Source organism: Cynocephalus volans, chromosome 2 (assembly GCF_027409185.1).
Source record: "Cynocephalus volans isolate mCynVol1 chromosome 2, mCynVol1.pri, whole genome shotgun sequence".
Taxonomy (NCBI): domain Eukaryota; kingdom Metazoa; phylum Chordata; class Mammalia; order Dermoptera; family Cynocephalidae; genus Cynocephalus; species Cynocephalus volans.
The window spans coordinates 136,820,326-136,843,034 of record NC_084461.1 but is presented as its reverse complement, the minus strand read 5'-3'; the positions used below and the strand labels follow the sequence as shown (position 1 = coordinate 136,843,034).

Below are 22,709 nucleotides of genomic sequence, written 5' to 3'. Positions count from 1 at the left end.
ACTAGAGTCTTAGTGACTTCTTGGAATACCTCATTAAAGTTTAGTAAATCCAGTTGATCAGGATAAGGGTGGCTGTTGTGGCTGCACTGCTTTAATGCTTGGCATTCTGAGTTCCTCAATGGTGGGGTTGACGGCAGTGTCCGTAGGGCCAGACAAAGCTTGGATCCAATCCCAGGAGTGCCTCTAGCACTCATTGTTACTTGCGCAAGTTCCTCAACGTCTTTTGAGTCTGTATTTACACCTCTATAAATTGGAGTTAATAACAGTTCCTACTTTATATGATTGTAGTGAGATTAAATGAGTTAATGCATGTAAAACTATTAGCCTGTTGTCTGGCATGCACCCTGTACTTGATAGCTCTTACTATTCCTGGATGTGGAAGATCTTTGTAAAGTAAAAAACTGTTTAGTATATGGAAGATTCCATCCCGTTCACAGTGTCCTCCTACATGCGAGGCATTGTGCTAGGAACCATGAGTTATTTTCACTCTGGTTGTACACAGACTGAAGATCATCCATTTGAATTTGTCTCAATGGTGTCTCTGTGGCTGTGTATGTCACATATAGTATGTATTATACATCCATATATACACATACATATTACATGTAGTGTGTATACACATGTATACATATTTTATGTATACTATATTTGCTTGGGCTCTGACACTTCTGCTTGATGTTGAACATAGCTACTTTCCTGTCCTGGGCCTCAGGAGGTTAAACTCAGTGCACATCTTAAACCTGGATGTGCAAATAAGTTCCAGGGGGATTTTGCAAAAACAGTTTCCTGGGCCCCATTTGAGAAATTCTTATTCAGTAGCTCTCACAAGGAACTTTTTTTCAGGACATCCTGCTGTGCGAATCACCAGGAACTTTTAACCAGTATTCAGTTGAAGCTGAAGCTGTTAATCTCTGGATTGGGTTCGGGACACCTCTACACCACATTAGTGCTCTCAACTTTACTGAGCTTAAGTCTTATGTGGGGAAATTTAAAAATTTGTATCATTGGATCCAGCCCCTGAACTTTTCATCCTAAGGATCTGAGAGGGGGGCCCAGGAACTGGCACTGCGAGAGTTCTTTGGGGATTCTGATGGGGGTGGGAGGGTGTCAAGTGCCACACTTTCAAAAACACTGGACTATTCAGATGATCTGATATTCAATATTCTAAAGTTCTATTTGGAAAAAAAAGTGTCTGGTTCCTAGTGAAACTTCTGTTCTAACAGTACTTTAAATGTGGGCTCATCCTTCCATTAAAACTGATACCTGTGGATCCTCGAAGGATGGAAGGGGCCAGCCAGTTGTGAGGAAGCTTGGAGAGAAAGTACCTCTCTGTGGTTCAGTGTGTGAAGGGTTAGAGGATAGCAGGAAGCCCCCAGCAGTATATAAAAGAATGGGAGGGTAGCAGACAGAGAAGTAGAAACGATTACTTATGCTATGCCTCAAATGAAGAGATAGCATGGTATGACAATTGGAACTTCCTTTGCTTTCTAAAGGAAATCAGCTCAGGGACTCTATAAATGATGGTGTCCTTCAGCAACAATCCATCACTAGTCCTGTGGGCTCCTGGTGACAGCCAGGACCCCCTGCCCTCCCTGCCCCCACAGATTACCTCATGAAAAGTCACTCTCTACACTATTTACATAGGAGTGGAATTGGAGAAGGGAAGTATGGCAGTGAAGGGAGGAGCTACACTTTTTAAATTTCTGTGAAGTTAAAAATTTTAGAGCCAGGATATATTACTTCTATTTAACTAATCTGATCAAGAAAAACATTTATTGCATATCTTCCCTTTCATTCCACTGAGGACAGAGGTAAGGTAAAGTGGCCACTAGTGACAGACCTCCATCAGTAAAGCTCAGTCACACAGCCCAGGCTTCTCAAACTGTAATGTGCACATGACTTGCCTGAGGACTTTGTGAAAATGCAGATTCTGATTCAGTAAATGGCTGGCAGATGAGTGGGGCAGAGATTCTGCATTTCTAACAAGTGCTCACATGATGGACCAACTTTAAATGGCATGGCTCCACTGTAGGTAAAAAACCACCAGTCCACCCACTGTTAAAAATGTTTTTGACACTTTTAAATATTGGGATATTTACCTACAGGTCTGGACTTCCAGCTCTTCTTGTCAAATTGCAAGACCTGGCCACACAGGACTGGCCTTCCCACATGACAATAGGTGGGAGCCTACCCTTGGCTGCATTTAGAAGGGACCTGAGTTTTCCAGTTTGCAGATTGCCCCCTGCAGACACTTCAATTCACAATCCTCCATCCAGTTTACTTAGGACTCTCATTTTATAGATGGATAACCAAAGACTCAGAGAAATGAACTCCATTTGTCCTGGGTATCTGGCACACTACACGGAAGTCAAGCCCCAGGCTGATTTGGGCTGTTGGATCCAGTCGGTGTCTTTCCAGGTGAGTGAGTGGGAGAGCATGACTAGAACTTGGGCCCAACCTCCTGTGATCTAAACTCACCTGGTGGGCTGGCTGGTTAGCTCAGTTGGTTGGAGCACAGTGCTGTAACACCGAGGTCAAGGGTTTGGATCCCTGTACTGGCCAGCCACCAAAAAAAAAAAAAAAAAATTAAACTCATCTGGTATGCACTGGGATTGCAGGGGTAATGAGGTGCTAATACTTGGAGCTGGAAGGAAAGACCACTGTCATTAATGACTATAATACACACCACAGGCCAAATGTGGAAGTGAAAGCATTTGAATTCTGTATAGAAATTCAAAGGGAACAACAGCGTGTCTCTTATTCATTCAGATAGTTTATTAAGAGTGAAAGTCGGGCCATCCCATCTATGTGATAGTGCAACATGAAAATACATACTAAAGAGACCCCATAGAATTGAGAGCCTTTCAACAGTACAGAGCCATAGATTACAAAATTAAATACAAATGATCCCCCAAATTTGGTAGAAAACAAGTACAATATGAGGAGGCCTGGAATGGAAGGGCACTTACTTTTCAATAAGGCAGTTACAAAATTAAAAAAAAAACCTATACCCCAAAATACAGTCTGATGGGCATAACAGATGATAGAAATGTAAAACAGGGATCCTGTAGCAACCCTCTGTCACTGGCAAATGTGTTCATTAAGTGAAAGCAACTGAAGGATCTGTGTTTTAAGATGCAAGCTCAATGAAACAACTGATTGTAGATAGACTGGTCCCACCTTCACTCAGACTGGATGCTATCTCAGAACATCAGATCAACTTTACTCTTCCTAGCCATAAACTTGGAAAGTCTAATATGATGACAGGAATAAAAAGGCATTCCTAAAGCGCCATGCTTCCTAGGGCATGATCTTGAGCTCCACTGTCCATCAATTTGATTGCCCAGCTCAGTAACAGAGACCAAGAGCCAGGGCCAGCTGAATTATGGACCTCAAAGGACTGCCTGGAAGGCAGAAGTCTGACCAAGAGATCACAGACCAAGCCCATTTTATAATATGTCTAGGACAACACTACATCTTCCATTAGGGCTTTTGAACGTTGGTCTTAAATTATAGGTTTGTTCTTCCCTACCACTTGTTTTGCAAAACTCAACTGGCCTAATTCATTTCATTCAAGCTTGAGTTCTACAGGTTGGTTCACAGTCCCTGAGAGCCAGGATGGCCTTGGGAACTTCTTCTCAGTTACAAGGTCTCAAGAATCTGAGGGCAGCTTATTTTAGACTGGATTAGGGTCATCCTGCAAGTCAGAAAGTAGGAAGAGTGCTGGACAGGTCAAGAGGACTAGAGGTTAGTTCCAATAATGCCATGTGATCTCAGGCAAATATTTTTGAATTTTAGTTTCCCCATCTCTAAGAATGGATTGGACAATAGCAACCTTAAAGGACTCTCCAGCCTTAAAATATGGCACTTCTCTGATACATACAGTCCCTTACCCTCAAGTTCTTATGCTTTGTTTTCTCAGTAAAAACAGTGTGAAGACCTTACAGGAATCTTAAGATACAAGCCCTCAGCAACCACGGAACCTTTAAACTCCATGTGAAGCAATATTACTTTAAAATCTTCTAGCTGAAGTTTTTCCTAAGTGACATCACAAACATCCGTTTTTGTGGGGCAAGCCCAAAACTAAGGCCTCATCTGTCTTAGGTTAGTTTTTAGCAGGCTGATAACATCCCCTCCTCCCCTTAACTTCCACTGGCTTTGGTAAGAACAAGTGAGCATAGGCTGATGGGGTTTTATCAACATTTTTTAACAAGGAACTAAGCAGACCAATACTCAGGGGTAAGGACAGTCAGGACACTAAAGTGTCTATGTCCTAGCTGCTCCTTTCCAAAAGACAAATGCTATGCTCTAAGACAATGCCAGAAATTAGGTCCTTTGCCAAGATGGATAACTTGTTCCATGTGGCCCCCCCACCCCCCAATGTACAGAGACTAAGATGGAAATTACAGAGGACATAGAAAAGACAGAGGTTTACAAAGATAGAATAGGCTTCCCCATGAGGTAGTGAGTTCTCTGTCCTCAGAGGTGTTTAAGCCCAGACTGCTCAACCCTGTAGTGGGATTGTTGGAGGCAGAATGTCAGCACCTATGGGGAGACTAAAGTGGATGACTTAAAAGGCCCTTTCCCAACTTTTGGATCTTGTCAGTGTAATGACCGAGGGCATTCAGATGATTTCCATAAAGCAACTATGCAGGGATCCATACACTGGAAAGCCTACTTCAATAGGCAAGGACCCAAAGTAAGTTCCTTTTCCCACCCTCTCCCTTCCACCAGGCAGTTGCCCCGCAGGATATTAACAAAAAACTTTCCACAAAATAAATAGCCCAAAGCCAAGGCTAGATACAACATTCCAGCTGCAAACAATTATTAATATCTCTTCTCTGGAAGGCTAGCGGTGACAATTTAGCTATGACAGGAACATTTAACAACTTGGCAGCTATAACACATAAGTGAAATTCCTCTTCCTTTTACAACACCGGTCTTGAATCCTTTGGTTTTCAATCTTTTTTGAGATTCAGCTATGATCTTTTTCACATGCTTCTGACAACCTAAGAGTTTATTCCTTGAAATAAGAAGTTTGTCCGTTTGTTTTTTAAAATCTTAAAATGGAATATAAATGGCAGAATAGTGACATTTCCATGTAACAACCTTCAAGGCATATGAAAAAATCATACCATATCAGACTGAGGCACAAACCGTGCTCTTTAAGAAGACAATGCCAGTTCTGGTTTTCAAATTCCAGTTTGCTCAGGAGCACCAAGAGGAGAGAAGGCAATGCTGCAACATCACAGGTGGAGAGAAGCGCGAGTCCTTGACAGGTGGTATAAAAATGCAGGCAGCCAAGATGAGCACTGCTTTCCCAAACCCCACTGTTCTCTGAAGCCAGACCGTGTTGCTTTGGAGGGCCTGGCCAGTTCTCACAGGTAGAAGTCTCTTGCCCACAGAAAAGCCATCAGAAACTGCAGAAAAGGCTAAGGCAAGTGGTTTAGTGGTTTGATGAAAGAACCGATTTCTGGACAGAGAAAAACATAAAGTTCAAACAGCTTTGTCTTTTCTCTCACCTGACCTGTTTTAAAAGGTTGAAAAGAAACCCACAACCGCTACTTTTCAAAAGCTCCTCTCTTTAGTGGAAAGATGACAAAGGACTCAAATGTGCACGGCATCTGGCTGAAGGTAAAAAGTTTCCCCAGGCTTCACTCTGGAACAAAAGCATTCTCACAGACATGCGTGAACAGACGGATCCTAACACCACATCTTGTAAAGAAATGTACTCTGACTCTCTCAACTGGGAAAACAGATTTGCTGTTAAAGAAACACTGACATGACCTACACACCCACAATTTTGGTTTGAATATCAGAAAGATATACTTTCTTCCTCAATAAGACATGTACATTGCCATAGAGCAAGTTAACAATGCCTTAACCTGCAGGCCCCATTTACCCCCAAACTCCAGCCCCTGATAAGCCTCCTTGATGCCTACACGTGTATCAACATCCTTCAGCTATAAGTAGGGAAACAATCTAAATACATACTGAATCTGAATGATTGAAAACATTCACAGAGCATCTTGACATGCCATCCACAGCCAGGATTCATATCAAAATAGGATTCCCTCATAGTCCAGAGTATGTTCTATGTACATTCATTTATACATATTTAATTTAAATGGCTGCAATCTGCTAGACATGCATTTTGAACATTGGTGAAAGCTTTGCTGCAATGGAACACACTGAATTTTAGTGAGCATGGTAGCCCTGTCCCCATTCCACAGAAAGCATAGTACTCTGCTCCACAGAACTGAGACCTTTGGACACTCTGTCACACTGTTCAGTGGGGGTTTAGTTCTGACTTCTCTGTGATTGTGTTCAGAATAAGCCATCTATGAAATTCTGCCAGGCCAGGCTGTTCATTGCTCCTTTTATTATTTAAGGCTTAAGAAATAACTCAGAATTGAAAGTGAGTAGGAAAATGACACCTTTAACCATAGTAAATGTCAAGATGATCATAAATGAGAATCCAAACCCTTTGTCATTTTCTCACACACTCCTACCCACACTCTCTGCTCCAAACATATTGACTAGAGAATTTTTCAAAAGTATACTTTTTGATATAAAGCTTTGTTTCAACAGGATACTCTGGCTCTGATTTAATTAGATAGGAATCTGACTTTGTGAACAACAACAAAAAATCAGGTAATTATTAATACTTTAAAAAAATTATTTTAGCAATTTTTATCCCTAAGAGGGAGGCAAATTTGTCTCAAAAATGAGCATCAGATGGCACTGACCTTTGTTGCTCAAACTCATGCTTTGCTGCTGAACACAGCCCAGGGAGTCAAGGCCAGCCAGACTTTCAGTCCCACAGCTGGACTTCTGAGCAGGAATCACATGGTCCTTGGCAACTTTTGTGGTGGCTGTGAACTAAAGATTAATACTTCTGAAAACATTAGCCCCAAACCACTAAATATCTGTTTGTTAAAGCATTTATTTCCTAGGAGCTTGGCTAAAATCATAATACATAACTTTACCCCAAAGAGTGAGAGTAGAAGGGTGTGCAAAGGACATCTCCTGTGAGGGTCTTTGTATCAGTGTTTCTGGAACCTTGACAAATATAACTTTTCTTATGCAACTGCCCTGAAATCCTTGTTTGATTTGATTTGAAACCTCCTTGTTGGTACATCAGGATTTCCTACACAGTCTAGCAGTTAAGTGGTAAGCAACAGAAATGGAAGAGGTCTCAGTAACAAGAAGTTGTGAAGCAGATGTTACAAGGCTGGCACTGTCAGTGACAGCTCAATTAGCCAACAAATACTGATTGAGTACCTACTGTATACAAGGCACAGGGATAGTGAGGGGGACCTTGTCAAACCGATTTGCTGTAAATGGCAAAGCTCGCAACACAGCAGGACATCTATGTCCCCAGCAGGCAGCACGCAAGTCCAGATGGGTCTGCACGTGCATCCCCACCATCAATTGCACCTTGCTGCTATTCCAGGGCTATGTCTCACACGTGGTAGCCTGGTATTACAAAGGTGACTACCAAAATATTTCTTATCCCACATTTCTAGTAGAATTGACTTAATCTTTGTTGAATGCTGCGATACATAGTTTTTCTTTAATTCTTTTTATAATCTTGTTTTTTAAGTCCAGCAGTCATCTTAAAAGAAAGTCTTTCTATATACATGCTGAATCATGAGAATATAATCCTCCTGACCAAAAAGATTTACAGTATTCATCATTCAAACGTTTTTATTTACAATAAAATTTAACAGTCTTTACAGGCTTAAATGTAGCAGACATCACCTGTGCACTAAGCATTATACTTCATTCCTTTAAGGTTTGCTTCATCCTCACTCAAGCTGCTTGCCGCCCTCTGATTTCTGGTCCAGTCTACTCTTGTTACTCTTCACCATGTAGATGAAGTAGGCAAGGGTCTCTTTTTCATTCACAGGTATGTTCCTGAAGTGTCGGCTGACAGTCTACGTGGGGGAAAAAACCAATCCCTTAAGTCACACATAAATCAGGGCCACAAATTCTAAACTGTGCAAAAGAGGGGACAGGGAGTTGCTTCCAGTGCTATGGAAGGAGTTATGACTACTGCAAAACTTTCTATAGTAGTGCAGAACTCAGAATGCCCTTCTCCCCCAGGGGTTTAAGTGGTTTGGTTGCCAGGCTTTCAAAAGTGGTAGTTTAATCTACAACACTAACAAAATACAGTTCTATTTCAGGGACAACCAACCATCTATCATGGCATCATTTCATGGCCATGCCCATGGAGGAAGAGATTGGGACTTCTCTGGTTGGCCAGCTGCTGGAAAGACCAAAAACCAACCAGGCTGTGAGCCTCAATATCTGAATGGATCAAGGTAGCCAGGACAGATAAAAAGACAGACAATGAGAAATAAAGAGTGGTTAGGTTGTGAGTATTTTTCCTTTTCTCTATTTTCCAAATTTTCTACAATAGGCAGAAAAACACATTTAAAAAAGAGGGATGAGAAGACACCCACACAAATGCCAAGGACAGAAGTATCAAGCCAGGCTGTCAGTATACTAAAAACAATGGCCAGTGGAGCATTTTCCAATCCCCTCCAAACTGTGTTAAGAACTCAGTGCAGCAGAAAACTTTCTTGGGTGTCATTCATTATAACAAATACTTCCATTACCGACACCAGAGTAGTTGAAGAAAAAAACAAAGAAAGAAAAATAGCTCCTGCAGAACATCGGTGAAGTTTTGGGGGATGATTAATCTGACACACCTGATGTGCAGAAAGGACCTTATCTATAAAGAACCTTGCTAAAAAGATTCAAACAAATGAATAAACAAAAGAACACTCAGGACTTAGAATCAGAAGTCCTGAGATTCCAAACTCAATTCTGCTACCAACTTGCTGTGTGATTTTAAAGCAAGTCCTTTCCTGTCTCTGTGCCATGGTTTCTTTACTGGAAATGGGTCTTCTCCAGGTCTAAAGCTATGAGATTCTACATTAAGCAAAAGAGGGAATAGAGACTTGCTTCCAGAGCTATGGAGGAGATTACAATTAGCAGACACATACAGTGGGAGGGGAGAAGCAGGGTCACCATCAGAAGCACAGTGTTGGCTCTTTCTTTTTAGAGGGCAATTTTGTCTACCTACTTCTGCTAATTGGGCCTTATTGAAGCCTGGTCTGGTCTGCAACTTGTAGTGCCGTTTATAACGTCGTAGAGTGTTTACCTGCAGCTGGAACAGATCAACCTAGAGAGAAGAGGAGAAACACATTATGCATGGTGACCAGCCGGGACTCAGCAAGAGCCCACTGTGTGCCTAGTGCTACATGAGGTAGGGGTGAGGATGGGGAGGGCTACAAAAGAAGTCTTAGAAAGGGTCCATTGAGAACTAGTAACTGGCTAGGACAAAAATAACAGCAGAAAAAGAGTTCTGGCTGAAGTGAGGTAAGCTGATCTCAGAAGGCTGGGAGAGGAGGTGAAACTTAAGCTAAGGAGGGGCAGGTCTAGAAAGGCAATGAGGAATAGAGTAGGAAATGAGTAAGAAGATTATGAGGACAGAAAGTGGGGAGACAAACTGGGTCATAGGCAATGGTGGTGGGTTGAAAAAATGAGACTGAACAGTGGCATGTCTTGAAAAACAGAAGGAACTGTCACAGGTGGTGGAGGGTGATGCTTCAGGAAAATGAATCTGGTGGCGGTTTAGAGGGAAGATTGATGAGGGGTGGGGCACAGAGGGAGATACTGTAACAATGATCTAGAAAAGACATGATCAATTTGGGCTTTGGAGGGGTGGTGATGCTAGTGGGGGACACCAAGGATGGAGAGCAAAGGCAAAAACCAGAAACACATCCTGCAGGAAGACATGCCAGAATCAGGTAGCAGACTGGACAGAAGGGCATGAAGGGCAATGGGAAGAACTATTATTCTCACATACTTCTTTCCTAGGCTCAGCCTTCAGGTATTAGAATCCTTAACAACTCTCCAGAGAAAGCTCAAAAGCTACTGTAGTGAATGTACAAATCAGCAGATTAGGGTCAGGGTCTCGGCGGATGACTGGATAACAGAGGGGAAGGGACCCCCCCCCCATTTTTTTCTAACACAGGAAGAGAGGAAAGCTGCACAGTCATGAAATATTGAAGGCCCAGAAAGTTGGGCTGCCTTTACCTGCCTCTAAAAGAGATGTTCTTGCTTCAGGCAGGTGGAGAGCACTTAAAAACAAAATGAATGATCAATATGAGGGACAAAGGTCCTTCATTCTTTTCAAAACATTCCTCAAAACCTTTTTTTTTTTTTTTTTTTTGGTGAAAAGCACTTAGAAATTGAATATATCCATTTCTTTATAAAATAATAATAATGCTAAAGGTAACAGAAAGATACTGTAAACCAATGTTGGAAAAGGGGACACAGGGAGGGGCAGAGGGAAAGGGCTGGAATTTCAAAGGTTCCTCCCATATCTGCAGACAAAGGCCTGCCTACTCTTTCTATTCCTACACAGTCATTTTCACTCTGAGTGCTAACAGGCGGTTGTTTTATGAAATATTCATGCACCAAATATTCAATGTACACTATAAACAGTTCTTCTTTTGCTGAGCCTTAAGTGAAAACAATTTAGGTAGAAAGAAAATTGAATATTCCTTCCTGGAGCCTCACCTAATAGACACTGGCACCTTGAAGGAAAGGTGGCATTCTGGTTTGAGAAGCTTGGTCTGGTGCAGTGGTTCTCAACAAAGGACGATTTTGCACCCCCAGAGGACTTTTGGCAATGTCTACAGACAATTTTTGATTGTTGTGACTAAGGGGGTGGTGTGACTGGCATCTAGTAGGTAAAAGCCAGGGATGCTGCTAAACATTCTACAATGCACAGGACAGCCCCTGAAACAAAGAATTATCTGGCCCCAAATTTCAATAGTGCCAGGGCTGAGAAACCCTGATCCAGTACAATTGACTTTGGAATGGATCCTTGGAAACAAGCTTAGACTAGGAGCCATGGAGTCAGAGTGACAGACAATCAGAGCTGGTATGAACTGACAACTTACACCTTCACTTTATAGAACAAAGACGAAGAGACGACTTCCCCCAAACCAAATATTCTCAGTCTCCAACTTTAAAGGCAAAAACAAATTTTTTTAAAAATTTGACATTGTGGTCAATTTTAAGCATTTGTCAGGGGCTTTTTGAAGAAAGGCAGTGTGGTCTACTGGAAATGGCACTAGATCAGAGCCTCCAAACTATATATGTGACCTTGGGTCTTTGTGCCTGTCTGTAAAATGATGGGGCAGTCAGACCAGTTGATTTCCAAGCTTCCTGCTCTCAGATTCAATATTACTGTGATTCTATGACTCATCTTTCAAATAAACCACAGCAAAACAAAGGGGACTAAAGTTACTTCTTAGCACAAAAGCAGACCAGAGGTAAGGATCATATTAGAATCCATTCTTCCAGCTTTCTCAAGCTGGTATTTTTGGCTTTTACCTCAGGAATGTCAGTGTCGTGCTCAGGAGAATCTCCACCATCATCACTTGTCTTCCTCTTCCTTTTATTTCGGACACTCTGGATGAAATTTTTGTGAAAATCGCAGATATACAGGTGCCTTACCTGAAGGGAAGGAAGTTAAAGTCAGAGTTGCCAATTCCATGGAAACAGCAACAGGTAATCTGTCAAATTACGGTGCTTTTCTCCTTTGCAAAGCATTGGAGAGACAGAAGGAAGAACAAGATGTGGGTCATAATTTCTAGAAGCTTACTACTGAGTTGCAGAACAAGAAAAACACACTAAGAGAGTGCTAACACTACACTGGGCAGTGTCTATAAACCAAGCCTCCACTGAATAGTAAAGACAATAAATGGGATGGATTCAGCAATGGGATGGATAGATTCCTGCAGCAGAGACAGTCAGGATAGAGGCCCCTGACTAGAAGGAAGGATTTGTAGGCAGACAGGAAGTATTCCAGATGGGCAGGAGAGACAAGACTTAGAGTTTCCAATGAGAGTGACAGAAGGGGTGAGTGAGAAGGGCCAGGGAATGCAGTGTCAGTTATGGCGGGGACTGCCCATGTAGAAGCACAACGAGAAATTCAGGGGTTGGAGCATGAGAACAGCTTATACTTTCCTTCAGACAAAACAGAGTCCCTAAACGTTTTTGAAGCAGGGAGTGATGTGACATTTTCGGATCTGTAGGAGTTATGAACTTCAGTGGGCTGGAATGCATTACCCTGGGGAGGTGGAAAGCAAGAAAGAAGAGACTGTGTACTATTGTAGGGTGATAACTCTATTGCTACTATTCTAGGGTGATAACTCTCTGAAAAACTTTATTTCCATGTATCAATTTATAATTCTTGGACCACCTCACATCTGATCCACAAAGAGAAGTGGAAAGAGATAGGGAAATTCTCACAAGGTGGAACCACATAAAAGAGGGTGGATACTACCGCTGATTTTCTAACATAGGCTGGAGGCAAACTAGTGAAGTGAAGATGACAACAGCAGCTAAGATGTGAAAAATATGTTTTTATTTAAGAATGTAAGTACCAGGGTTGGCTAGGGGAACCACTCAAAAATCTCACAGAAACTGAATGCCTGTATAAATGACTTGGGGTTGTTGATATTGAAACAGATGTTGCACAAATGTTCTGGAGAGACTTCTGAATTTGAGTTTATGTAATAAGCTGACAGGACATCAACATTGATTAATTCAGTCCTTTTCAAGGGGAAGATAATAAAAACTATTTATTCTGATGAATTATAACTTTCACGTGGTTGGATTAGTGAGTCATAAGTAGTTTTAAGTTTATGCTGTGATGGTGTCTTGCAATCAGCGGGTAGTCAATAAATGCTGATGCATCGATATAGGCAGTCCCTTACACCTAAAACTAGCTTAGACCAGTAAAAGCAACCACTTACATGGTTACGAATTGGGATAGCTTTGCCAGATTCAATTCTCATAGCACTTTCAGACACAGCACTGTTCCAAAGAATCCCACTTCACTGATGTATATACTACTGGACATGACTTTTTCTCCAGGAAGAAAGCACACCAAAGTGCGCTCTGTATCCCAGAGGAAGCTGGTCCTTTGTGTTAGCCAGGTTGGTGTGTAAACTCTGAGAGATTAAGCTGCTCCTCAAGTACAAAGAGTGACAAACTTAGTAGGAGAACCACAGGCAGAATAGGTGATTTCCTAAAGCTTTGGCTAGATTTCAGGTCAGGACATTAGAATAATGGAATCCTAGCTGGAAGAGAATTTAACAATAACTCATGCAACCCTACTGGCCTCAATCTCATTTTCTAGAAGAGTAAACTAAAGCCACCCAGAGTGGAGAACTGACATGGCTAAGGTCTCCTAGGTCTTCTGACCTCCGGCACATGTCCTTTCCTCCCCCAACATTTTCCTTTATACTATCCTTAACTTCTACTTTTCTCCAGGAAAAAAGCAGGAATACGGGCTGAATATCCCTTGCCCAAAATGCTTGGGACTGGAAGTATTTCAGATTTTGGACTTTTTTAAGATTTTAAAATATTTGCAGATTATATACAGGTTGAGCATCTGTAATCTGAACATCCAAAATCCTAAATGCCCCAATGAGCAAATTTTGAAGCATTTCAAATCTTGGATGTTCAGATTAGGGAAACTCAATCTGTATGTCAATTGGAGAAATGTTTGCAAGTCTTTTTCTTTTTTTTTTAAGAGAGCAAATTTAGTTTAATGTTAGAAAACCTATTTATGTAATATATTAATAAAATGTTAAAAGAGAAAAAAGCATATTGCAAGTGTATCTTAATAAATCATAGAACACTGCCAATGTCTATGTAAAATGAGATAAACTGCCTGAGTTGAATTTTTGGTGCTGTTATAGTCACTGTTTCTCCTTAACCATTTTCAAGTACACACTGGTTTTCAGAAACTTTAGAGCTTAGTGTTGTTTAGGGGTGGGGTGGTGGCAGGAGGGTGGTAACATAGTGCTTTTTAGTTTTCCAGTGTGTTACCTCCCCCCTTACCCCCCACTTTCTGCAACAGCTAAAAATTCTTGTAACACAGCAGTTACTTGGAATTGAATTCCTGCCCAAGCCTGTGAGAATGAAACAGAATCCCTTTCAGAAACAATGACTCCACACCACCACCTTGAAACAAATTGTGAGTGATTCCACCTCAAAACCCTACTCCTTCAGAAGCATTACCTTTTGGGAATGCTAGGCTTAGGCTGCCTCTCTTCTAGACAATGCGTATGAAATGATCAACATTGATCAACATAGCCCAACACAGGTTTTCTAATGGGGTAAACGGGTAAATGGAGCCCCACTTGCACCAGTGAAATCATTCAGATGTGAAAGCATCCAAGGACTTTAAAGGACTTGAAATTTCTTTTTTTTAAGGACTGAAAAATATTATAAACTGCTCAAGTAAATACTTCTAACAACATACACAGAGGGTAGGCAGTGCTTCCAAGTGGATGGATTCATTGCCGTCCTAGAATTAAGCATTTCTTTCCAACATGTGACCTAATCAGGGACCACCTTGCTGTCTAGCCAATTGTTTGCTCTCAGAATTCCATTCATTCATTCACTGATAGAAATTTATAATAAGAAAGCCACTAACTCACCCCAACCATTTAAAATCAGCACCTTTCCATGCGAGGACTGCAAATGTATTATAACAGTCAACTTTTTAAAAAAATTGCAAGTGGGAGGGAAGAGCCTGGAAGAAAGGACAGCGAAGATGTTTTATTTATTAAAGACTTAATGAAAGCTTTATGCACAGGGCTTGAAAGTAAATCAGATAATGGGTTTAAGAAATTAACCAGCTTCTTAGGTGCTGTATGTATTTGGCATGGTCACTTCCTATCTCTGGGCATTCAAGCCCCGTGAATAAGCCTTACTAAGAGTTTCAAATGTAAAATCAGAAGTGAAAAAGTAGGCTCCCTTTCAGTTTAAAAAGCAATCTCTGATTTTCTCCAACTGTGAAAAAATTTTGGTCCTAAAAGAGAATGGATGTTAATCATCTAAGCTCTTAGCGAGGCTACCTGAATATTAAATACCCCCTTAACTCGCTTCCAATTCCTAATCAGGAAGCAGCCACTTAAGGCCTGCAGCAACAGATGTCAAACTAAAAAGTTCTTAATTGGTTGACAATAGGCACATCTTTAGAATTGTTAAATAAAAGTGGTGAAATCACACTGGAAAAGTTTCCTATAATTAGGCACAAAGCGCGGGGAAATCCTATTTAAATTTAAATATCCATCCCCACCCCCACCCGCCACCACCGCATTTCTAAAGAAACGACCCTTAAGAAAATTTATTTTTTTCCCCTTCCAGTCACATTGACTGCAAGAGCCATCTCCCAAGACCTGCCCTTGGCCTTATTTCTGTCACATCTCAGAAAAACCCATTCGGTTTTTCTACGGCTGCCTGCGAAGCAGCTAGCTCGGTGAACCTCTGCAGAAAGTGAGGCCGCGAGAGACAGGGAAGTAACTGCCACCTTTCCTCGTTTGAAGGAATAACAGGGTTCCTAGAAGGAAGAAGTTAGAGAAGAGCCGGGTCCCTTTATCACCCCCTCCCCAATTGAGGCTCCTTCACGGGCCAACAAAATTAACCCACCTCTCTCTGCTCTAATATCTAAACCAATAAAACAACTGCTGTCAAATCTTCCCAGGCAGGAAGAGTCCTCGAAGCCCCCCCCGCCCCCAACCTTCCGGATCTGGGCAGAATCACAGAGCGTGTCAGCGTTGAAGCGGCCTTCGAAATCCCGAGTCCAACTCCTCAGTTTTGCAGATAAGGGCGGCGAGGCCCACAGCGGGGAGTGCCCGGGGCAGCGGCCGGAGAGCGGCGGGGCGCGGGGGCCCAGACGGGGCGGGGGCAGACTCACGCTCTTGTCGATGTCCAGCTTGAGTTTCTTCTGCGAGATGCTCTTCTGGACCCTCTTGCTGAAGGAGGCGTTGCCCGCGGGCCGGACGCAGCGTTCACCGTCCTCGATGAGGCAGCAGCTCTGGCCGTATCCCGGGGCGGCGGCGGGGACGGCGGGGGGCCCTTCGCGGCTGTCCTCCTCGGTGCTGAAGCCGTTCATCTCCCCTCCCCGGAGCGGCCCCTCAGGGGGAGGGTCCCCAGTAGGCCACTCCGCGGCCGCGCTCCCCGCGGGGCAGGTCGCTGAGACCCCCGCTCCCGAAAGTCCCAGAGTCCGTCTCCAGATCAGGCGCTGCCCTGCCCCGCGTCCGAGAGGACCGGCTGCTTCAGCCCCTGGCCCCACGTCTCCAGAAACCCCCGTCGTCCTCGCTTGAGGCCCCGGGTCGGCTCCCGCAGCTCGCAGGGCCCCGTTGGGGGTCACCCAGCGGCGCCTTCCGCCCGGGGCCCAGAACCGTTACCCTAGGACGGGGGCGTCCGGGATGGCGTCCCAGGAAGCAGCTGCTCCCCAGGGACTCCGGGCCCGGGTTGCCAGGGGGTTTCGAAGGCCCCCGCCGGCTCCCGCCTTCTTTCGGCTGCGGGGCAAACTCGCTACCGGGCAGCTCCCCCGGGATGGCGCGGCCTCCCCGCGCGGGGCCCGGCCTCGAACCCGCGCCGCCCGGGCCCCGCGACACGTCCGGCCCGCCCCACCCTTGCAGCCGCTCGGCTGCGCCCCGAGTCCCGCGGCAGCCCCCGAACCGCTCGGCCGCCGCCCGCCCAACGCGCCGCACCACAACAGTTCGCTCCCCCGCCCTCCGCAGGACAGCGGAAGTCCCGCCCCCGCGCACCTATTGGCAGTGTTTGCTCTCTGGGCGGGGCCGCTGGCGCCGCTGGCGCGCCCCATTGGGGACCACCGCCGCCAGTCTCCGGCGCCAGGCTACTTCCTGGACTCTGCTGGGATGGGTTCAAAGTAGAGAAAGTGGAAAAGGAAAGAGTTGCCCAGGCGAGAGAGGGGAACAGGGCCGCAGACTCTCTGGCCCCGGGGAAGGATGGTGAGCAGGGTCCTGGCTGGACGTAGGGCCAGACTTCAGGAACAGAGGAACATGTTCGGGGACTGACAGAAGTGCAGACGTGGGCGGGGACGCAGAGGGACAGACTTGGGGGTGGGGCATATGAGGAGGGACCTAAAGGGGATAGAGGTTTTGTCATAAGAGGGACAGACTGGGTCCTGCCAGAGGACCCGCAGGCCCATGGGAGGCAGGGTGGGTGAGACAGCTCAGAAAGCCAGTCATGGCCGGAAAGGTAGAAGGACCATCCCATGCTGATACGTGGAAAAGAGATGCGGAGGCGTTATGGGATCCGATGAGGGGGGTAGGTGTGGGGGGAAGGGGAAGAGGAAAGGGTCTTGCAAGGTAGTCGGAATCTTAGAGGTGGCGAGACCCCAGACTGTGAGATTGGGACTGGTTTGGACGGCGCGGAAAGAAAAGATGGGGGAGAGGGAAGGAGACCCCCAGGGGCTTGGGCGACCCCTGTACTAGGAATATTTAGAGATCGGATAAGATTTGGAGGGTGGACTTAGTGAACCGCAGGGAAGAGGAGGAGCTGCAGAGGAGATAAGGCTGGGGATGGGGAACCCAGTGCCAATCTCGGGATCGGGATGGGGAAGGACTGGCGGTATCTTGGTCCCTCCCTGGAGCTGTAAACTGTAGTTCTATCGCTTTAAACCTCCGGGTCTACTTGCAGGAAGACCGCGCCCTGCACGCCCCGCCTGCCGCCCTCCCCCACTTCACCCAAGGGTTGTAGGGGATCCTTTAGCACCTCTAGTCAGGCCACCCTCCAGCTGAGCAGCAAGGAGACAAATGAGGTCCAAAGGTCGGATGGGACTAGCCCAAGGTCGTGCAATCATTTAGGGCTGGGTAGCGTGTTATTCCGAAAGGAGGGGAAGAAAGGTGTGGGGTAGAGGGTGTGTTAGGTGATAGGTGAGCAAGCATTCCTATTTTGGTAGTACACCAGAGCATAGAAGGAGCTTCGGGTTTGTATCCTGTTCCTTGTTTAGAAGCAGCTGTCCTATGATCTTAAATTTTCCTCAGTGGCCGTAAACGTATTTGTACCGTCAAACCTAGTAATTTCACACATGGGACAGCCGTCTTAGGAAATAGGCCTACCAGACAAAATTTTTATACTAGGAAAAATAAGAACCTAAAAGTTTTGAAAGGGAAGTGGTTAAGTAAACTACCTAACATCTTCAAAATGAGATATTGTGCAGTCAAGGTAGTTTCAACACCAATGTAAACATTTTCTCTTTGTTGAAGAGTTGATGAGGAATTGGAGAAATGCTTTCTTTTTTTTTTTTGTATTAAGTAAAAAGTGTAGGAGATAAAATTGCATATGGTATATGATTTTTTTTTTTTTTAAAGAAAACTATTTGTGTATAAGAAATACACCAAAATACTAATAGTGATTATTCCTGGGTAGAGGAATATGGTTGATATTTTTTCTCCTTTTGTTCTACCTTTACATTTTTCCTAATCATTTTCTTTTTTCTTTATTTAGGATTATTACCTTATCAGAGTTCCAAAGAGGAATTGTGGTCAAAGACATGGTTTTCATGGTTTTTCTCTTGACCAGGCTCCCTGACTCTCTCTCTTTCCCACTCCTGGCTACCCTGCTCCGTCCACCCCCAAATCACTCCTTCCATCCAATCAAGCCCCACTTTAGAAGGTATCTCCCTCCAAGCCTTTAAAAATCCAAGTTGGACACCTCTGCCAAGTGGTCACAGTCCTAGAAAAGCTCTTCCTTCCTTCTGCTCTCCTCTTTCCCCCTTTTGGGGGATGTGGCAGACGGCTCTGGGAGAGATTTCCAATGATTGCCCTTTGGGAACAGGTGGACACTTAGGGCTGGATCCTAGTGACTGAGTCTCTTTGGTTCATGAGCATCACCTGATTATAGAGGACAGATGTGGGGTTAGACCTATGGCTCAAACTGCACTGGTCAGTTTCTCTCCAGTGAATGTGTCTGTTGGAACTGAGAGGTGGATGCTGGGGGTGGTTAGAGAACAGGCAATAGTGGTGGGTCCTGCCTCCTGTGCTCCCCATGGTCTGGTGGTTGGGCTTGTCCCTGGATTCAGTGAGGTACTTGTAAATTTGCTGCTTGCTCTGAGACTGGAAGCTCTGGGAGGACAGGGATCTATCTATATGGTTCATCATAAAGTTTTCAGTGTCAAAGCACTTGATTAATATTTGTTGAATAGATGGATGACGGATGACTTGACCTGTGGAATCAAGAGGCAGTACAGCATAATGATTGAGAGCACTGACTCTAGATCTAGTCAGACTGTGCTGGAATCCTGGCTCTGCCACTTACTAGCCTGGGGACTTGGGAAAATTACATAGCTTTACTATACCTCAGTTTCCTCATCTGTAAAATGGGGAAGATAGTAATCTCAGGATTGTTGTGAACATTATTTGAGTTAATAGATATAAACCACTTATAACAGTATCTGGCACATATTAGGTGCTCAATAAGCACTAGTTATTATTATTGGCTAAATTAGTTACAATTAGGTTTGGCAAGTAACAGAAAAGGCCAAAATAAGTTTACGTTTTTTCTCATCTTCAAGAATTCTAGAGGTGATCAGATAGTTTTCCTCAGAGTCAGGGACCAAAGTTGCTCTTTGCTCTGCCATGTGTGGTGCTGTGGATTGAATGTCCCCCCCCCCAAACTCACTGAAGCTTGAATTGTATCCCCCAAACTTCTGGGTATTAGGAACTTGGGCCCCACTGTGAAAGTATTAAGAGCATGGGAAATCCTATTATAATTGAAAGGTGGGGCCTTGAGGAGGTGATTAGATTGTAGGACCATGTCTTATTTAGTTCATGGGTGTGGTTCTGAGGGCTTTAAAAGAAGAGCATGTGAGAGTCTCTCTCTCTGCTCCACCATTTTATGCCATGTGAGACCCCTGTGTTGCTGTAAAGCCACCACCAAAGAAGACCCTCACCAGATGTGTTCCCTGGACTTTGGACTTCCCAGGCTCTGAACTTGTAAGCAATAAATTTCATTTTCTTTATAAATTACCCAATTCCAGGTATTTTGTTATAAGCAACAGAAATGGACTTACACATATGGCTTCCATTCCAAAGGTTACCTCACGACCAAGATTGCTACTGGGACTGAATCTATTTTGGGCATTGTAGCCCAAAGGAAGGAGGAAGGGGGAGGGAGGTCTCACCTCTGCTCTTTAAAGACACTTTCCAGAAGTTGTAGGTGAACCTCCGCCTTATATCTCTTTCACCAGAATTTGGCCTTACCTAACGACAAGCGGAGCTGAGAAATGTAGTATTTATTCCTGGTGGCTGTGTGCTCAGGTACAAATGGAGGTTCTATTACTTGGGTAGAAGGGTGGAATGTGTATTTGGGACACAACCAGCCATCTCTGCCATACGTCTTTTTAGAATGTCCCTATCCCCTAAATTCTAGGGGTGCATATTTGTTACTATGGGTTCTGTTTCTCTGGAGAGCCCTGACTACTACAGGCCACAGAGATCGCAGTTCTGACCAGGGGCCGCTGCAGCCTCCGCATTTGCCACTTGTCAGGGTTCTGAATCTTAACAATGTTCTCTGCAGCTTGCATTGTAGGAACTGCTACTGTCTCCAGAAGAGTGTACATCACCCAAGTCTTCAGAGGAAAGATTTCCAGGTTCCCGTGGTCAAATATCGCTTTACGTCACAATCACCTAGGGAAATTAAGAAAAAAAATTACTAATTTCCAGGACTCATCTCAGACCAGCTGATAAAATCTTGGTGGGAAGAATATGGGGCTCAGAAATCTACATTTTAAAACACATTAATTTAACCTACATTTAAGTTAAATCATCTCAGATAATTCTTTTTTTTTTTTTAAGGCAATATTTTTTATTGGCTCATATAACTGAAAAGTCCTAGGTTGGAATTGCTTCTGTATGTCTAGATTCCAGGGCTGGAAAATATCTTTAATACTCGGCTCCATGCTCTCCATATCTCTGTTCTTCCCTCCATTGCTGCATAAACCTCTGGTAATGGGAGCTTTATTCTCCTTGCCCTCCTGCTGGCAAGATAGCAGCCAGCAACTCAGCTCCAAGCTCACAGCTTTAGTGGAAGTTCCAAGATTGAATTTCAGTGGACCAATTCGGGTCATGGTCCTCATTATGAACCAATCATGAATGGTCAGGGGGAATGAAGTTTGTTGACTGGCCAGGCCTGGGTCACTCTCACCCACGGACATGGAAGGCAGGGTTACTTAAATCTGTCTACCCAAACCACATGAACTAGGAATAGAAGGTGCTGGTGATTCTCCAAGAAAATCCAGGTACTGTTATGAGAAAAATGGGGATCAGATGCTGAACAAACAAGAAAAACTGAGGTACTACTGTAGCTTCTTCTCAACTTCCACTTTATAGGTTGGTAATTTAAACTTCATGTCTTCTGTCTTCTCTCCAGAACCCTATCCATAATAAAGATGACCAGGTCATAATAAAGATGCCAGGCCTTGTCCCAAGTGTTTTACTTATATCCTCTCACTTAACCCTTATGACTACCCTATCAGGGAGGTATGATTAGCCCCCATTTCTAAATAAAGAAAGGAGGCACAGGGAGATTAAGTGACATTCTTGAAGCCACACAACTACTAAAGAGTGAGTCAGATGATTCTTAATGCACAGTAAAGTTTAAGACATCCTGCTTTAAAGGTTATAGGGTGTAATAAAAATTCATTGAAAACAATTATGTCCTCTAGTCTAACTGGCCTCCTCACTTTCTTCCAAACACATGTATTTTCTTTTTTTTTCTTTCTTTTTTTGTCGTTTTTGTGACTGGCACTCAGCCAGTGAGTGCACCGGCCATTCCTATATAGGATCCGAACCTGCGGCGGGAGCGGCGACGCTCCCAGCGCCGCACTCTCCCGAGTGCACCACGGGCTCAGCCCCAAACACATGTATTTTCTTATATTCACTCTTTTGCTTATGATGCTCCCTGACTTGGACTTCTTGGATGTTAGAAAGTGTCTTGGGAATCTAATCCCTTATTTAAGCCTGTGGGATCTGAGATCAGCAAGGTTGAACCAATCCAAGCACACATAGTGATTAATGGCTGTTAGGACTGGAGAGGTATATGGAGGCAGCATTTGCTGGGATTATCTATAAAATCTCTGCCCCCCTCTTTAAAATTGAGACCAGTAAGGGGTTACACACCTTTTATTTGGCAGAGTTAAGGCAGTTCCCTGCTAGCTCCACCTGTTCTACCTCCAGTCTAGGTATTGGCCTTCGGGATTGCTCCTGAACACACTTCTCTTTTCTCCGTACCCTCTCCCTAGATGATATCATTTGTCCTCACAACCATCATATGCTAATGTCTCCTGTCAATAAATATCTGAAAACCTGTGGGCAGAATGATATATCTGAAAGTGAAATAGATTGGTTGCCTTTAGCAATATTTGCAAAAAAATTCTGATCTTTTTGTTGCAGGAGTAAAGTTGTAACTCCAGAATGGAAATATAAAGAAACATTCAAATAATGAAGAAATGAATATGGCATAGAAGCTTCTGTGATCCTTGTTCTGCTTTGTGTAGGATTTAAGTTTCTTGAATGGCCAAGAGAATCTGAGTTACTACTATTTATAAGTTTAGGTAATTAATTTACAACAGTTGCTTAAGTGCTTAGAAAGATTTTGCTTTTTAGACTTGTAAGTCTACCCTATTGGGCGTTTAAAGTTTGAGAAAATCAGGCATATTAAATTTATAATTGTAGTTTAAAATGTCTAAGGAAATTTGATTAATTAAGGTGGTAAGTTTATTAAATGTTTAAGGAAGATTGAATCCACTAAACTTAAAATTAATTCAACAGTAATCAAAGAACAAGTGAAAG

The 22,709-nt window shown here is 43.8% G+C and overlaps 1 protein-coding gene across 2 annotated transcripts; it reads right to left on the bottom strand.

The window, feature by feature from the left end:
- Positions 1-2,778: 2,778 nt before the first annotated feature.
- Positions 2,779-16,520, bottom strand: SAP30L (SAP30 like). Of its 2 annotated transcripts, none has more exons than XM_063087526.1 (4): positions 15,803-16,520; positions 11,419-11,541; positions 9,095-9,193; positions 2,779-7,940 (listed from the first exon to the last, which is right to left on the bottom strand). In XM_063087526.1, the coding sequence occupies exons 1-4, from the start codon at positions 15,998-16,000 to the stop codon at positions 7,812-7,814; spliced, it is 549 nt and encodes a 182-aa protein (XP_062943596.1). In that variant the 5' UTR covers positions 16,001-16,520; the 3' UTR covers positions 2,779-7,811. The 2 variants fall into 2 exon arrangements, with proteins under 2 accessions (XP_062943596.1, XP_062943597.1); XM_063087527.1 differs by having other exon boundaries at positions 7,815-7,940; positions 9,091-9,193.
- Between the last annotated feature and the right edge of the window lie 6,189 nt (positions 16,521-22,709).

Excerpts from the sequence above, each read along its gene's own strand:
- SAP30L (XM_063087526.1), bottom strand. The coding sequence starts at position 16,000 with ATGAACGGCTTCAGCACCGAGGAGGACAGCCGCGAAGGGCCCCCCGCC. Across the intron at positions 11,542-15,802 it reads AGCTGGACATCGACAAGAGC|GTAAGGCACCTGTATATCTG; the intron begins GTGAGTCTGCCC and ends CCTTCCCTTCAG. Across the intron at positions 9,194-11,418 it reads ACGACACTGACATTCCTGAG|GTTGATCTGTTCCAGCTGCA; the intron begins GTAAAAGCCAAA and ends TCTTCTCTCTAG.